At 47.4% G+C, this 18,053-nt stretch overlaps 1 protein-coding gene and 1 long non-coding RNA gene across 8 annotated transcripts in view; one reads left to right on the forward strand and one right to left on the reverse strand.

Annotated features, from left to right (window-relative positions):
* Positions 1–216: 216 nt before the first annotated feature.
* DCLK2 (doublecortin like kinase 2) overlaps positions 217–18,053 on the reverse strand; it is a 185,921-nt gene continuing 168,084 nt past the window's right edge. For 4 of the 7 annotated variants that reach the window (XM_032246429.1, XM_032246430.1, XM_032246428.1 and 1 more), the window contains 6 exons: positions 17,156–17,289; positions 16,652–16,729; positions 9,641–9,737; positions 8,969–9,049; positions 7,360–7,476; positions 217–1,620 (listed from right to left, as the gene is read on the reverse strand). In XM_032246429.1, coding sequence (XP_032102320.1) covers positions 1,393–1,620; positions 7,360–7,476; positions 8,969–9,049; positions 9,641–9,737; positions 16,652–16,729; positions 17,156–17,289 — 735 coding nt within the window. In that variant the 3' untranslated portion in view covers positions 217–1,392. Of the gene's footprint in view, positions 1,621–3,187; positions 3,201–4,059; positions 4,141–7,359; positions 7,477–8,968; positions 9,050–9,640; positions 9,738–16,651; positions 16,730–17,155; positions 17,290–18,053 lie in introns of all 7 variants that reach the window. The other 3 variants (XR_004259308.1, XM_032246431.1, XR_004259307.1) reach the window with 3 other exon arrangements.
* On the forward strand, positions 4,855–7,416 carry LOC116528966. Its single transcript, XR_004259310.1, has 3 exons — positions 4,855–5,759; positions 6,248–6,275; positions 6,764–7,416. It is a non-coding gene; the product is annotated as an uncharacterized LOC116528966 (long non-coding RNA).

Here is an 18,053-nt window from a genome sequence, read left to right on the forward strand (position 1 = left end):
TTGGGATTACAGGCCCATTCTGCACCTATAAACATACAAACTTCAACCGAGACACATCTCCATCTGTTCTCCCCAAGTCACCTCTTTCCCCCAGGGTGGCCCTGAGACTTTGCAAAACAGCCACTGGCACCGGCTGGAACCAGGGCCGAGGAGGAGGGCTTTGATCCCACATGTCCTTTGCCAAACAATGACACAGAAAACTCTGCCCATCCCTGATTGCTTTTTCTCAAGAGGGAAACGTTTATTGCAGGTTGGGTACACTTGTAAAAGGCAAAATCTAACAATGAGAACGAACTATAGGGCCCACCAGTTTAGAAGATGAGCAGGTAAAACAAATACACGGATTATGTACAATTATTAAAAAGAGCAGGGTAGTGGACAAAAAGGAAAAACTGCCAGCAGCCTTCCAGAAGATTCACAGAGTATGTCCGGGGAGCACCTTCCCGCCCAGTCCGGGCCGCCTTGGGCACACCTCCTCGTGTGGTTGCCCGCCCTGCTCCAGATGAAATGCAGATAAGGAAGCAGGCGCCAGCGCTGAGGAGTGAGCTCGTTCTGATCTGCAAGTCGCTGGCTTGCAGAGAAGAAATGGCTGTGTGCCACATGCGCCAAGCCTCTCACTAAACATACCCAGAGGGCAGGTTCATGGGCATTTCCTAACACAAGTGTGGGAAAAGCCAGGGGAAACCCATAATGCCCAGGGAAGAAGTGGCTTCTCCCACGGTCTGTGCACCAATGAATACCCAGCACTGTCCCTGCTGAGCCCAGTGCCCCAAGCTGAATGGCTGGGCCACCGCATCGGGCATCTGAGCGCTTCTCAAAGACAGAAATCCGTGTCCAATGACCAAATCGTCCTCTCAGGCGCTCACTTCTATTAGAAAGCCAGTCTCCTTAGCCCCCACATCACCTCTCACAGGGCACCCACAAAGGGACGAATGCAATTCCAAGTCTTTCGTTAAAAAAAAAAGAGAGAGAAAAGAAAAGAAAAGGGAACGTTCTGAGTCTACTTAAATAAAGAAGAGGTCTTGGTTCATCCAAAGTGTTTCTATAAAAATGCATCGAATGCTGGATAAAAGTTGCACATTCTCCTGGTGAAGCTGTAAAATGTCCAATGAACTGAAAATGACTGTGGATGATCTGGAATGAGTCTCTCTGAACAGCTGTAGGCAGAGCAGACACAGCCTTCGATGCCTCCAGGAACCAGAAGGCAGAGCCCAGAGCACCAGGCCAGGCTCCGGGACACCGGGCTCCCGTTCCCAGGTGGCCTGCAGAGGACGGGCAAACTCAGGCATAGGCGGTGAGGACAGGGAGGCCTGCAGCAGGGAGGCCAGCGAGGCCGAGCAGAGGGCTGGCTTCCTGGGCGGCAGCGGGTGGCTTCGCCCACCTGCAGGAGGCTCAGTCTCGGTGACGACGCCAGGTCCCGGCCCGCTCACCGCCCGTGGAAGCAGGAGGACAGTGGGGGGTGGGAGATTCCGGAGGGGCGGGGGCCAGGGCTGCTTCCCCAGGCACAGGGGTCTCCTCCACTGAGGGAGGAACTAGAGAGGTGGGCTCCATCCCAGGCCTGCCGCCGTCTTGACAGTGCTTGCTGCAGAAAATCTGCCCCTCCTTATCTAGAGCTGTGTTCTGAGGAGGAAACAGCAGAGACAACACATTACCTGGGCCCAGGCACGGGTTCCAGCTGCCACGAGCGAGAGCACGACAGAGCATGCACGGGCCTCAGAAACAGAAGAGGAGAAATAACACCAAGCTTCCAACAGGAGAGCAACGGTTTCCGGAACCCACCAGGGGAAGGGGCTGTCCTTGGCCTCTGCTCCAACCCTGACCCAGGCTGGCAGCCCAGGAAACACTGGGTGTCTGCCGTCTTCTCTCACTTTAGGCTGTGCCTGAGTTCTCACTGCTTTGGCCCAAGCCCAGACTTTAAGCTCAAAATGAATTCTAAGACAATAAGCAAACCTTACGAGGATGCTCAGTCTTGGACAGTTTACTTTTCCAAAGAAAGTTCTGTGTCACAGATTGAAAAGTGACTCATATATCCTACAAATAAGTAATGCTCCTAAACCCCAGCAGTGGTGAAGCCTATAAAAGGCCTGGGAATCGGATGGAACCACATTATCCTTTTTGAGATCCTCCATGATCTCCTCACCTGTCTTCTCTTCACGTGAAGCAAAGCTTCCTTATCCTGACACACCCTGAAAGTTTTTAAATCTGCTCAGCTCTTCAAGGAATGGAGAAACAGCCACAAAGATGTGAGGCAGTCACCTTGTTTCTGAGCCTAGCTGAGGTAGGGACCCTGGTCCTCCTCTCCTTCTCTATTTCCTGCTCATCCAGGGAAGCCTGTCAAGCTGCCATCTCACTGGGCTTCCCAAAAGTGAAGGAAACTGCTGTTGCCAGGCACCTTTAGTGGAAAGGGACAATGGCCAGGGGGCATTTTGTAATGTAACTGCCCTGGAGAGAAAAGGGGGGAAATGCACTCAAGATTCTTTCAGTACTTTAACAAAAAAATAAATAATAATAATAACAAATCTGGAGAAAATAAAAATGAACCACAGGGCTTTCTGAGATGAACTTGGATGGCGCCCCCCAGGGACCACCTGTGGAATGGCTGCTTCTCCACAGGCCCTGCCAAGTCCAAGCTGAACATTCATCGATTTCTAGCCGTGTGTGGTGGCTCACACCTGTAATCCCAGCACTTTGGGAGGACAAGGAGGGAGGATCACTTGAGGTCAGGAATTCGAGACCAGCCTGGGCAACAGAGAGACTCCATCTCTACAAAGAATTTAAAACTTAGCTGGGTGTGGCGGCATGCACCTGTAGTCCCAGCTACTTGGAGGCTGAGGCAGGAGGATGGCTTGAGCGTAGGAGTCCGAGGGTGCAGTGAGCTAGGATCACACCACTGCATTCCACTCTGGAAACAGAGCAAGACCCTGTCTCAATAAACAAAACTCCCAAAAGCCCTACAGCTTCCAAGGACAATTTCAGTTACCTGGAGAAGAGGTAACTGTGGAAAAGTCCACTAAAAAATGCTCCCACCTACATGAGAACCAAAGAGGCAGCATACAGGTCTTTTCTACCATAAAATGTCTCCTGGGTGCAAGAAAACAATCCCCCCGTTATTTCTCCTTTTCTCTTCCTGTCAGGAGCACGGGGTATGTGCAGCAGAAAGCAGGCTGGCAGTGCGGTTAGTACATACCATGGCCTTGGACCTAGCCAGAGGGAAGCAATGCAGGCGGCGGGAGAGGCAGAGGCAGGAGAGAAGCAGGGACAGAAACCAGACTTACTTTCAACAGAAGCAACACGAGTGAAACAGTTTTGTCTATCTTAAATTACGGAAACAAACCCAAATCCTTCCCCAACTTTCCCCTGAACGGAGGCATAATCTCCAAGCCAAGAAGGCAATGCCCTTGAATCTGTCCCTTCTCAGGTCTGCACCGCAGGGCGCCGAGTGAAGGCGGCTTCTCGGCATTCCCTTCCCACCACAAGATGGTCTCTCCTGGTCTCTGCAGCTGGGGCGAGCCCCCTGGGGCACACGGGAGGCCATCCTGCATGTGCTGTGCTCTGTCCTTTCCTACGCATGCTAAGGACAAATCCAAGAAAACGGAGCTGTCATCCCACACCTCAGCACTGTCTGAAGCCAAGGCCTCACCCAGTAAATTATCTCTTTATCCCAAAGGCTGGCTGACATCACACTTACTGATACATACTCATCTCTGGAAATGAAGCTGGAGAAAGAACAAAAGCCTTCACAAGGCACCCATCTCCGAAAAGCCACTTTTCACCTAAGTGAGAAACTGCAGGCAGGAGAACTTCTGGCCTCCTCCCGTGCTCTCACCAGCTGTTGGTCTGGGAAGGCAGGCGGTGTGGCAAGCTGAGAAGTTTTAAAATAAAGTTTTCCAGGGGTGTGCTTGGCTGGCTGGAAAGTATATGAGTAGGTACAGAAGACCCACGCCAGTAAGCAGCTGAGAGCCGGACGGCGGCGTCAGAAACCAAGACAAGCACGCAGGCGTGAGAGGGGCATGAGGGGCAGGGGTGGGGCGCACCGGGCGGGCGCAGCATGGTGAATACCAGGATTCTGCTTCGGGCTGTCACTGTCTCAGCGGGGTAAAGAAGGAAACGCTGAGGTGCCTCTCAAACTGTCAAATCAAACTGTCAAATAAAACGCAGATAACAGCATCAACTTTACTTTCTTTCACCTTTATGGACCAATTCCTATCCCATAATTTTCTCACTGAAGCCTCAGGCCCCAACTCTGGGGCTGAGAAAACACCAGGGTGACAGCAGAGGGAAAGGTCCTATCTGTAAGTGACACACCAGTTGTCTCATGATTCAACCTCCAGACGGTTGACACTGATCATGTGTATCTGCAGAACACGAGGTTAGCCCCACAGTCTCAGTTATGAGGACACAGAAGTACCAGGGAGAGTCATTTTGAGGTTGTTTTTAATGTAAAAACACTTAAAACTGTTCCCGAAGACAGGACACAGATACACAGTGATGTGAGGATGAGGAGGACGAGGAGGACGATACAGCAGCCTCGCGATTTCCCCCACACAACTGTGCCCCAGACCAGGTTCTGCACCATGGGAGGATCAGTTGCAGGCCTTCCCCTCCCGCTTTTGGGGACAGCCCAAAATTCACAGGCTGGCATTCTGGCCATCAAGAACGGGTGCCACCACAGGCAAGCCTGATTGGATTTTCCTGTAGGTACTGTGTGGGATCAGGACATCAGCAGTGCCTCAGAGCTAACAGCCTGCAGAGTTGTGTAGGGAGCATGGGGTTAGAGGGGACACCCTGCCAACATGCGCAAAATGACAAGTGAACACATGAAAACACACAACGTTTACAATCACCATCGGAACTGCAAACAATAAAGGTTGTTTGTTCACACAAATGCCCTGTCAGAGCCCAGGGGTCTGTCTTTTGACCGCTGAACTCCTCATCAGCAAATGGAAAATGGAATTTGTAAACCACACAACACAGGGGGTCTAAGCATCATTATCCAGGACAGAGCCTATAGAACAGCCAATCATTCCAGAGCCTCAGCTGAGAGCCAGCCGTATCTGGGCCCGAGTCAAAAAGTGACCCCTGCAACGACTCTCTTCACTGTCTCTGAGCAAACTCTCCTAAGCCCGGGGCACAGGGCGGCTAAAGGTTCTTCCTCTCTGAAGACTTAATATGGTTATTAAATTCTGATCCCAACCAATCTCTCTTCTTAAGGCTTTTCATGACATGTTGGGTATGCCAATTTTTAATGTTTGATTTTTCTAAATTTTCCAAGAAGCTGCCTTACAACGCAGTGCACAGGGAGGCTGCATACACGGAGCCCATCCATCAATGCTAGCTGTCACAAGGGAATCGCTGGAAACATTCTCATGCTCTTGGCTCAATCAAGATGGTTCTTTTAAAAGTGTCTAAGCTGTAATTCTTTGACAACTCTGACTTTCTCAGGCTTTCAGCAGAACACTACTAAAATTCAAGGGAAACCACAACTTAAAAGGCCTTCCCACTGCTTTGGCACAGAGCACCCCCAAGTCCTGCAAGCCATCAAAAGATTCAGCTTGCAAACCCAGGCTCTGTCTGGAAGGGGAGAGGGAGAGCACACTTGCTGGCTGGGGGCAGCTAGCAAGCTGCAAGGACACACAGAGGGCGTCCACATCAACGCAGCTGCTTGGGGACAAAAGAGAGTGATGGTGCGGTGGGTGCTCAGAACCCGGTGGACACTTAATCCATGTAACAGAGTGATGCACACTTGCAGGGGGTATGGGGTATGTGGGGGTGTGTGGAGTAGTAGGCTGTGTGGGGGGGTGTGGGGGTGTGCAGGGTGTGCAGGGTGTGTGGGGTATGTTGAGTGTGTGGGTATGTGCGGGTGTGCAGGGTGTGGGGTATGGGGGTATGTGGGGTGTGTGGGATATGTGGGGGTGTGAGGGGTGTGGGGGTATGTGGTGTGTGCAGAGTGTGGGGAATTACGGGGGTATATGTGGGGTGTGTGACGTGTGTGGGAGTTGGGGGCATGGCGTGTAGTGTGGGGGGTGTAGTGTGGGTGTGCGGGGGCATGTAGGGTGTGGGGCTGTGGGGTATGGGGGTATGAGGTGTATGGGATATGTGGGGTGTGCAGGGTGTGGGGTATGGGAGAGTGTGGGGGTATATGTGGGGTGTGTGAGGTGTGGGGGATGTGGAGTGGGGGACGTGGAGTGGGGGAACTGGAGTATGGAGTATGGTGGGTATAGGGCATGTGTGTGTGGCTTACTTCCAGCTTCTCTCTGGACCCTGTGTCTTCCTAGGTAAGGCTCCCAGACAACCATGCACCATGAGAATATACCACTGTTTTCCTTCTAGTTGGGTAGGAAACAAGCAGGACCTTCCCCAGAGGGTGAGAGGCCTGTCCCAGGTGTGAGTGACAGAGCTGTGGAGACGGCCTATCCTTAGCTGTCAGGACTCAGGGTGCAGGTGGAGGGGACCCAGATATGAAGCTCAGATGCCGGTCACCTCAGCAGGTCTGATTTGAAAGCTGCTCCAGCCAACTCTGGCTCCTGGGAGTGGGGTGGGGAGAACCGAGGTCCCTGCCTGGGTGGCTGGTTGGCCTGTACCTGCTCACGGTGGCAGCAGGGAGGCGCACAGAGCTGGATTTCCCACTCAGCATCACTGGCTCAGGCTGGGAGAGCCGCTGTGGGGTGTGCTGCCCTCGTTCCGGTTCAGTTTCTTCCTTTTGATTCGATTAATTTACTTTCATGTCACTTTTCATTTTAATTTGTTGTGTTTACGTATTTAGGAAAGCTGCCTTAAGAAACATTTTGGAAGAAGACTGAGAAAATAAGGCCATCATTGTCACTGACATCTCATAAAATGTTACCGACCCTGAAAAACGAATATGTATTTTTTCCCTTGGTTATATAGCTTTAAAAGCCCCAAACTATCTTTTATAAAACACAAATTTTTTAAAACTGAAATTTGTTTAGCTTTGGCTGTTTCTTATCCCAAGTCTCAAAGAATAATTCACATCTCAATCTATTTCTGAAGCCTTGGGTAGGCAGGGAGTTACTTCCTAACAACTAATCCCACCTGGGCTTGGGAATCTCCACATGAGAAGGCAGAGACGAGAGTGGACGCAGCTGCCCAGAGGACGAGGCCAGGAGCTCCTCGGCACCTGGACCTCCCAGACCAGCCCTGTTGGTCCCTGCACAAGCCCCTCCATGCAGCGCCCGAGGCATGGGAGTTGCCCGACCAGCGCCCTCCACACGCCAAGCCAATCTTCACATGAAATAGGACCATGGAGGGCACCAGCTTCCATGCGAGAACAGCCCCCGGGTATCTAATTCAAAAACGTCAAGTCAAGGCCGACTCCATAGGCTGCCCCGTTCCACTCACCATGATGACGGAGACCCCGGTGGTGGTGCTGTTCTGTTTGGGGAGCGCGTTATTAAAGTGCTGTTTTAGTTTACCTGTTACCTCCGCTTGCATGTTATTCTCCTGGGAGGCATCATCCTACAGGAAAGAAAAGAATTGAATACAATGCTTCTTCCATCCTCTCCCTTCTATGTTGTCTTTTCCTTAACAGTCCTCCTCCCCATCCCCACGGCCCTCCTCACCTCTTCCTCAGTGGGTGGGCCCATCTTAGCCACAGAATTAGGGGAACATTGATCTTTCAAAATAACTGTTGTTGATGGCTCACACCTGTAATCCCAGCACTTTGGGAGGCCAAGGCGGGCAGATCACAAGGTCAGGAGTTTGAGACCAGCCTGGCCAACATGGTGAAACTCCGTTTCCACCAAAAATACAAAAAAATTAGCTGAGTGTAGTGGCGCACAGCTGTAATCCCAACTACTCAGGAAGCTGAGACAGGAGAATTGCTGACCCAGGAGGCATAGGTTGCAGTGAGCCAAAATCAGGCCACTGCATTTCAGCCTGGGCAACAGCAAGACTTCATCTCAGAAGAAAAAAGAACAATAAAACCTATTGTTATTCATTAGTCCCATGCCTCAGAAAGACCCCACACCATTCCCTCCACCCCTTAGGACTAGAGTAGGCCCAGGAGAGGGCACAGGTCTCCCAGGACACGAAGCAGGACATACTTTCTGCGGCTGAGACACTCACCCAAGGCACACAATTTAGTATTAACCCCCCCCATGGAAGCATCAAAGGTAATTAAGTTTTTTACTTTAATCAAGAATTCATTTAGGTGTTGGTCTTTATTGCTTTTATAAAAAAAAAAAAATGTGGCATCTTGACTACCTGGTCCAAGAGCCACATCATTTAGCCCAAGAGAGCAGCAAGTGGGGTCCAGACAGACTGCACCCAGATGGCAGTGGGCAGGGCCGTGGAGGTGCACAGGAGCTCCCCAAGCCGAGTCAACAAAGCCCTGGGCTAAGTAAATTAACTTCACTCTCCTGGAGCCTCCCAGAAATGAGGGAGATGGAAGAAATGTTAATTCCTACAGTCCCCATTTATTAGATCATGTTTCCCTTCCAGAGACCACTGAAGCCTCTGGGAGGGAACCCTAGTCAGTATCACAGGTCTCCACCCAGCTCTGAAGGGACTGTGTCTCAGCCTCCTCATCAATGGCAGGAGGTCTCTTGGGAGCTTGTGCCCTGAAGGCACGGAGATGAGAGTCTGAAACAGGCTCATCTCCAGGCAAAGCCTGCAAAGTCTCAAACCCCACAACCACAGAAGACGAGAGCTAAGAGCCTCCTGAAAGAGCACTGTGGCCAACTCTGTTTTGAGATAAGGAAACTGGGGCCAACAAAGGGACAGTGACTTGCCCAGGGGTCTCACAGAGCAGGGTCTAAGACTGGGGCCCTGGTGCCAACTGCTTTCTTGGGGAGCCATCTTCATGCTACTTGCTCAATGGGAAAGACAGACCATCCATCTACCATGGAGCTTGGATGCATAACTTCTGCATATGCAAACACCCCAGCGAGGAACCGTGCTGTTGGCCACAGAGCACAGATGACCATTCCCTGGGAATGTGGGTACTTACTGACACCCAGGGGTGACTCAGGATTTGTCCCGCGGTACACCGAGCTTCAACATTTACCTGAAGCATTTGACTGATTAATTCCTACAAACAAACAAACAAGACCAAGGGGATAATTCCAGCATAAACACAGAAATCTGAGTTTGTAGCAAGCACTTCAGAGAAGAGCCAGCACAGCTGCTAACTGATTCGAACTTAAATGTGATTACACCTATTCTCCTAGTGCCTTATAAGAAGTGCAAAAGAAGAGAAGGTCTCCCCTGAGTCCACATGAAACCAAGATGTTCTCACTGAAGAGTTTTGGTTATTGTTATTATTCCACAGTCTAAAAGTGCAGTATTTTTCCTTTTGGCAATTCAGTCTGTCTCATGAGTTCATCCATGTATCCCGATGGGTGCCCGATACATACTTCTTGAATAAATGAAAGAATGATTGTTGAAAGCTTAGAGGAGCACAAGAAGATAGAGGGGAAACTGGAAAGATGGTTGGTCTATAGCTTTAAGAATCTGGCCAAGAACTTCAGACACCATACCATGGGATGAACTTAAAAGAACCACCACACATTAAAAGCCAAGGAACTTTCTGGAATGCAATACCAAGAGCAGCTACAGTCCCATGCCATGGATGAGGACCCCACAACGTAATACAACCCACAGAAACAGGCTTGGAGGGTACCTTGGCAGAGTCCGTGATGTTATCCCAGTAGGGGGCCGGAAACTCCAGCTTCCCAGCCAAGATCTGGTCAAAGAGGTCTTCCTGGAGATTGTTCTCACTAAGCCAGTGACAAAGAAATGGAAGAAAAGTCAAAGTCACCGTCGAGTTTTTTGACAAAGTGCCCAAGGGGAGAGTGGGGAAAGGAGTCCAGTCTGGCTCTGACTTGGCCATTTCATATATCAATTATGCATCTCAATTCCATTTGTGATGACAAAACTTTTCCTTTCAGACAATGAGCCAAAGAACATTTCCACAGGCTGAGGAATTAAAAAGACAGAGACAGTGACTCAAGACATTTGCTTAATGAATGCAGAGTTTCAGTCTGGGAAGATGAAAAGGTTCTGGAAAGGGACGGTAGTGATTCTTGCACATGGTGTGAATGTACTTAGTGGTACTGAACTGTAGGCTTGAAAATGGTGAGAATCAATTTTGTTATTTATACTTACCCGCCCCCCCCCAAAAAAAAACCACAAACACATACTCAAGAAAATATCAGAATCCACAAATAATGGAAATCATTTCAGGAAAAAACAAATCAACATCTGCCCTCAAGCTGTTATGGCAACAAGAATGGAAAGGCAGAAAATCTGAGTTCGATTTCCTTTCCCTTCTTCTTTCCACTTTAATAGCCAAAGATTGGTGGAACAGCCAACATATGAAAAAGTCATAAGGAGTTCAGGATCTGGATAAAACATTCAAGAAATAACTAGTTCACCGTTGGAAACTGACTTTCATTTAGGCTCACCAAGCAGAACGGCACAGGCTGAGGCAAACCCATGTCAGCTGCTCACGGGGGGGCATCCCTCCCATGTGAGCCTGACCATCCCACTCTCGGAGGTGCACTGACACAGTGAGTGCCTGATGAATGCGGGCTGACCTGACTTCTTATGAATGATGTCATGGAAATGTGAAAATGCCACCGAGAAAGACGTCCCCAATCTCCCACATATAACTTCACCTCCAGAGCCCGCTCACTTGGTGGGTGCATCGATGGCTAGAGTGGGGAGCAGTGCCACTAGCTTTCCAGGCCATTACAAGGCCCCATGAGAAAGCTCAGAATGCGCTGTTGGAGTCAAGATCAAAATCCAGGAGTGCAAGTTAAGTATTACCCGGCAAGTGTGCAAACATTTCTTGGAATTTCTTCACCTACCATTTAGGGTTTTGTTACCAACCCCCTCAAAGGGGAACAAGGGCAAGCGTAGTGTCCTGAGAAACAGATGGTTCAGGAGAGTGTCTAGAGACCAATTCTAGAGCTGCTGTGATGACACGCTGCCTCATTCCTGTTCTATTAAAAAGAGAAGAGTTGGCTGGGTGTGGTGGCTCATGCCTATAATCCCAACACTTTGGGAGGCTGAGGAGGGTGGATTACCTGAGGTCAGGAGTTCGAGACCAGCCTGACCAAGATGATGAAACCCTGTCTCTACTAAAACTACCAAAAAAATCGGCCGGGTTTGGTGACATATGCCTTGGGAAGCCGTACCAGGAGAATCACTTGAACCCAGGAGGTAGAGGTTGCAGTGAGCTGAGATCACTCCACAGCACTCCAGCCTGAGTGACAGAGCAAGACTCTGTCTCAAAAAAAAATTAAATAAATAAAGAGTAGAGTTTGTGAGCTTTGTAAATATTCATGACATTTAAGAGCAAGCCCAACCGACTGGACATCAGTGTTCCATGGAGTTTGGTGAAGAGGAACACTGGGGAGCAAGAGTCAGCACACATAACCGGGCCAGGCAAGAGAAAGAGATTCCCACTGCTCTCCCGAAAAGTGACTTCTGTGAATGCACACACATTTCTTTCTTAATGTCAAAATGTTTTCTTTTCTTTTCACTGTTATTTCCCTGCTGAGTGAACTCAGCTTACTGCTCCTTCAAAATGAGTACAGAATACATCTAAGATTATTAGATTTAGTGGAAAAGTTCAGAAAACCAGAGGGCTCCGACATACAATGTTAGAAAAAGATATTAAAAATGAGCTATTTCCACAGTCATTCTTTTTAGTCATCCCTACCTATTATTCCACTCACCTCTCCCTTATTTTTTTCTGGAATCTCAAATTTGGATTAACAAAACATAAGATTTTGTTAATCCATATAGCTTTTATTTTGTTAATAAATAGTGAAAAAGCTGGAAGTGTGTGCACAGCAGTCATTTATAACAGCTGGTTCTTGGCAAAAATACCGTGAGTCAACAAACAAAACCATAGGGTGTCCCAGCAATGAGAACGGGACCCTGAAGTATCTACTGTGAGTGGCAAGAGCTCTGACAGTCGGGGCCTGCCCCTCGCTAGAAAAACAGAAAGCTAATTTATCTTTCTTAGCAGTCATGTAAGAAAAGCTGCTCTGATTAAATCCACACTGGATTTGGTATCACACTGATACTCTGCAATCTGGCTGAGATTCTTCAGGGCACTTTTAAATTCTAAAACAATACAGCCTTTGGACCAAGGTGCTGTAAATCTAAAAATGTCCATTAAGAAAAACTTCAAAAACAACAAAAGAATTTGTGCATACACTCTCTTTTCAATGACAAGGCACTGAAATTCAGAAAAAGTAACATGAAAATGTTGTAAGCTATTTCCCAAAGGATGTTCAAGCTTTCCACTTACAGCATTTTGTGCGTGTTTTAAGTAACATCAAAGATTTCAGTATAGTCATACAAATAATACTTTTTGTCAGTGACCCTAAAAGCAGACTTTCTTAGGCAACAACTAAAATTTTGGGTTCTCTGAAAAACCAATCTTCTTGGTAATGCAGAATCTGATGTTGAAAATGCCTAGAGGGAGATGGCCCAGGTGCAGTGGCTCACAACTATAATCTCCACACTTTGGGAGGCTAGGGTAGACGGATTTTGCCTGAGGCTAGGAGTTAAAGACCAGCCTGGGCAACACTGCAAGACCCCATCTCAATGAAAACCTTAAACAATTAGTGCAACATCGTGGTGCACGCCTGTAGTCTCAGCTACTCAGGAAACTGAGGCAGGAGGACGGCTTAAGCCAGGAGTTGGAGACTGCAGTGAGCTATGATCGCACCACTGCACTCCAGCCTGGTCAACAGAGAGAGACTCTATTTCTTAAAAAGTAAATTAAAAAGATTAAAAAATAAAATTTACAGCACGGGCAACAAAGTGAGACTCTACCAAAAAAAGAATTACACACACACACACACACACACACACACATAGCTGGTCATGGGGTGTGTGCATGTAGTCCCAGCTACTTGGGAAGCTGAGGTGGGAGGATTTCTTGAACCTGGGAGGCTGAGGCTGCAGTGGGCTGTAATCACACCACTGCACTCCAGCCTGGGTGACAGAGCAAGACCCTGCCTATAAAAAAAAAAAAAAAAAAAAAAAAAAAAAAAAAAAAAAAAAAAAAAACAGAAAGAGAACACAGGTCAAGCTACAACTAAGACCTGAAAAGCCTGAAGGAAGAAAGAATGAGAGATGCCACAGTTACCGAAGCTAAAACTGTAAATTCCTAATAACAATTTTAGTTTAAATGCTTTGGGTTAAAGTTGTCTTTTGTATAAAACAAAGAGGATATTTTGAAATATTTGAAGGACTTCTAAGAACAAATTTATGTAATCTATTTTATACCAAGCTTATTAACCATAATTTGAAGTACCATTTCTATAATTTGTGACATACATTTCTGTATTATAGTAGGTTATAAAATCTACCCAGAATGTCGCTGTATGCCATGAAGACACTTCTGTAACACGTATTTAACATTACAAATTTTCTTTCATCACAATATGATATAAAAGAGGGAAAGCATTTTCTTAATTTTTTAAAGTAAGCTCCCTGGAGGTCTATGGCCTGCTTCTGATGGCAGCATATAAGGGGAGCAGCCTTCAGAATGTAGCTTTACTGCTTTTGATTAGCCAAACTTATCTCCGGGCCCCACAAAGAAGCTGCCCCCCATTCAGTTTCAATCCATGATAAATACATCCTGTTCAATTTGAGTCTCACTTATGTTAAAAAGTAAAAAGCCGTGCAAGAAAATCACAGGCTGCACTGGCAACTGGAAACACTAGAGGGAGTTGTGAGCACACAGTCCTCTCAAACTCATCCCCCTCAAGACCCTTTCCCAGCTGATCCCAGCTTCGGTTGGCCAGGGAAGGAACTCCACTATAACTGGCCCAGGATCACCTGTCATCAAGATGCACTCCCCTTTTCCACTTGACCAACTCCCGAAACATGACATCACTGAGACCAGCCAGGGCCCGGTTTGACTGTGAAATGGCCACGAATTATTCCCCTCCCTGTATGGACTCAACTCATTTTCTCCCACATTGACTCTCGGGTTAGCTGTTTGACTTGATATGATCAACGGAACATCAACAAGTGTGAAGTGAGCAGAGCTTGCCGTGTCTCTGGCTGCTTTGGGGAATCCTGCATCTACTCTCATGTGAAGCCCAGGACATCCCTGCATGATGAAAGCAAAGGGCCCATTCATCTCTGTTGTCCGAGTGGACACTGAGCCACCTACCAGGCATGCAAGTGGGGCCATCTTAGACCATCAAGCCCCGACTGAGCCAGCTAGCTCAGAAGATTCACTCAACTGATCCATAGAACTGTTTCACATTCCTAACCTCAGGGGTAGTTTGTTACTCAACAAAAGCTAACTGAACTGTGCAGTAATCCTACAGTCTGTGTAACTCACCTAGTCAATGACCTTGGTGGAAGACCATGATGTTGACAGCCAGATGGAAACAGCTTTCCAACTATAAAAACTCCACTAATACCATAAAGATCTCACTCAAATGCTGCATCTTTTTTTTTCTTTTTTTTGAGACGGAGTTTCACTCAAGTTACCCAGGCTGGAGTGCAATGGCACGATCTCGGCTCACCGCAACCTCCGCCTCCTGGGTTCAGGCAATTCTCCTGCCTCAGCCTCCTGAGTAGCTGGGATTACAGGCACGCACCACCATGCCCAGCTAATTTTTTGTATTTTTAGTAGAGACGGGGTTTCACCGTGTTGACCAGGATGGTCTCGATCTCTTGACCTCGTGATCCACCCGCCTCGGCCTCCCAAAGTGCTGGGATTACAGGCTTGAGCCACCGCGCCCGGCCTGCATCTTTCATTAATGCTAAATCCTTGTGACTTCCAGCCCTGAGCTAAGCACTCCCCTCATGCTCTGCTTATTCTCCTTGATTGACAGTCTCACGAGGTGTGTCTTTATCTATAGCATAAGGCTTTCAAAAGTAGAGACTGACATCTGTCAGTCTTATGTTTACTTCAATGCCAATTAAAAACTTGTTCAACTTAATGGAAAAACTGAGAATTTTAAAGATAATCCTGTCAACTTTTCTATATGTTTGAAAATTTTCATAATAAAGTATTGGAGGGAAAAGAAGATACAACCATTTTTCACTGACTGACCCAATCCAACACTATAAACACCATGCCATAGGCTAAATGTTCATGTCTCCCCAAAATTCATAGCCGAAACCTAATCCCCAGTGTGATGGCAGTAGGAGATGGGACTTTTGGGCAGCCATGCTATTGTTAAGGATGGAGTTCTCATGAATAGGATTAGTGCCCTTATAAAAGCCCCCAGAGATTGCCTTGCCCTTTCCACTACATGTGGTTAGAATGAGGAGATGGCTCTCTAGGAACCAGAAGTGGGCCCTCAACAGTCACCAAAACTGCCAGTACCTTGATCTTGGAATTCCCAGGCTCCAGAACTGGAAGGATTAATGTTCTGGTGTTTATAAGCCACACTGTGTATGGTATTTTGTTACAGCTAGCCAAACAGACTAAGGCAAGCCATGACTTCAGTTTTCATCCAACACTTTATTCCTAACACTTAAAATTCTGCCTGGCACACACTAGGTACTCATTAGAGAGTTATAAAAGGAAGAGATTAAAGTGAAAATAGACCAAGAAAACTCAGAAGAAAACAGAACATGCATGATCAGATGAACTTCTGCTTCAGAGTAATTCATTTGCTCCAGAGGGTGAGATGAAACTCATCAAAAGAGCTGTGGCTGAAGTCCCTCACTCATCCCCTGCACAAAGGCTGCTGCGCCAGCGATTGTGCTCCCATGTCCTGCTCAAACACGCTGACCAATGTCAGTGGCCACCATGCTCCTACCAGGTGAAAAAAATGGCTACCAAGACTCAGCCAGTCTGTGTGTTCCCAGGCCTATTTATACCACAAGTGTTTGCAATTCTACTTCTTAAATGTTTGTGAACCAATAAAATGAATTTTAAGAAGAAAGAGTTCCTGTTTCTATGAGAACAAAGCTGAATGCTTTGGAAAGATTACATAAAAACCGCTGTCTAGGCCTGGCGTTGCAGCTCACACCTGTAATCCCAGCACTTTGGGAGACTGAGATGGATGGATCACGAGGTTAGGAGTTCAAGACCAGCCTGGTCAGCATGGTGAAACCATGTCTCTATCAGAAATACAAAATATTAGCCGGGCGTGGTGGCGTGCACCTATAGTCCCAGTTACTTGGGAGGCTGAGGCAGGAGACTTGCTTGAACTCAGCAGGCAGAGGCTGCAGTGAGCTGAGACTGGGCCACTGCACTCCAGCCTGGGTGACAGTGCAAGACTCCATCTCCAAACAAAACAAAACAACTGCTAATTGAGTGACAGAGACCACTACGAAGAACTGGAAGAAGACATAGCTGGAAGGATGTGGACTGCTTCACAAGGCTCTTTAAATCTTGCTGTCATTTGAAAAGATGGAGAAACTGGATGTAGTAGACACCATATTATGGATTTATTTTTATGAAAGAATCAACACCAGAAACTCGGAGGACCAACCGAACACAAAGCGAAGGCCTTGGCCTCACACCCAAAATGTGCTAATGAGAATATTCATTAACAGGCTGTAAATTAAGATAAAAAGTAAAAGGTGTTTTATGTAATTTTAACCAGTCCTGACGCCAGGAATGAAGTGTCTGCTTCTGGACCCAAGAAAGAGCATTTCCAGTTCAAATACAGTAACCCAAAAGGCTGCCTACCTTCGGAATGGTGGGAATCCACAGAGTAGTATGTATGTAATCACGCCAGCTGCCCAAATGTCCACTTTCAGGCCATAGCTAGGAAAACAAAGTGGGTGAGGGGGAGAGAAATGATGACTCCCAAGAACCTTCCATGGTATTGGAGTACTGCCTTTATTTGTTAGGAAGATGATTATTTTGGTATTAAATTATTCATTTCATTTCGCCTAGAGATGAATGAATCACCCTACAGAAGAAGGCATCTGTTTCCACCAGCCTAACCACAGTCTTGGTGACTACTGCCATATTCTCAAGAGTGGCCTTGGGACACAAGTCCAGGCCAGGGCTCTGGCCAGATAAGCCTAAACTCTGCTTCCTGAGGTCAAAATCATGGTGTAGGCAACAGCCTCTCTCTTCTGTTTTCCACCTTCACAGGAGGCACTGTATATACATGCAGCAACAGCAACAAAAACAGACCTTTCTCACCAAAGTGACAGTACTAACCAGGCCCAGCAGACGTCTTACCCAGTTTCAGCAATGATTTCTGGAGCCACATAAGTGGGTGTGCCACAGACTGTATATAAAGGGCCTTCTACCACAGTAGCAAGCCCAAAGTCTCCCAGTTTCAAAGACTTGGTTCCATCGGGATATTCACACACCTGAAACAGAAATCAGCCAACAATCAGAAGATTTTTTTTTCCTCAACGATGGCAAGAGGGCTCTTGGAATTAGGCAGAAAGGACACAGACACATTTACTATTAAACTCTAATGAAATCCCTCCTTGTAATTCTTTTTTTGAAGACAGGGTCTTTGCTTTGTTGTCCAGGCTGGAGTGCAGTGGTGTTGGCCACAGCAGGCTCAAGTAATCCTTCCCCAACCAAACCCCACCCCAAGTAGCTGGAACTACAGGTGCATGTCACCACACTAAGCTAATTTTTAAATTTTTTGTAGAGACGAGGTCTCCTTATATTGCCCAAGCTGGTCTTGAATTCCTGGGCTCATGAGATCTGCCCACCTTGGCCTCCCAAAGTGCTGGGATTACCGCGCCTGACCCCTCCTTGTGATTCTGACACCATGATTTATCTTGGTTACTTAAGTGCTAATTTTTTTCTCTTCAAATTCTGCATGACTGTGGGTAATCTGGAAAAAACATTTTCCGCTTTTGCAGAAAGTTCCTTATCTAGGAGTCAACGAACACACGTGCTTGCTTCCATAGTAGTTAGGGTGCAGGCAGCTGCGTACCTGATGGGCATGAGAGAGGCCTCTAATCCTGGAGGTAGACACGGACCTTTATTTAGAATTTGCTGTGTGTGATGTACTTGAGAGCCCAAGAAATGGTGTATTAAGTGTTCACCAAAGTACTCGGTGACCTCCACAGGGCTAGCATGTTTAGTTCAGAAAAGAAAATTAGGGGCAGCGATG

Source organism: Sapajus apella, unplaced genomic scaffold (assembly GCF_009761245.1).
Source record: "Sapajus apella isolate SASKATOON/1434 unplaced genomic scaffold, GSC_monkey_1.0 scaffold61, whole genome shotgun sequence".
Classification (NCBI taxonomy): Eukaryota; Metazoa; Chordata; class Mammalia; order Primates; family Cebidae; genus Sapajus; species Sapajus apella.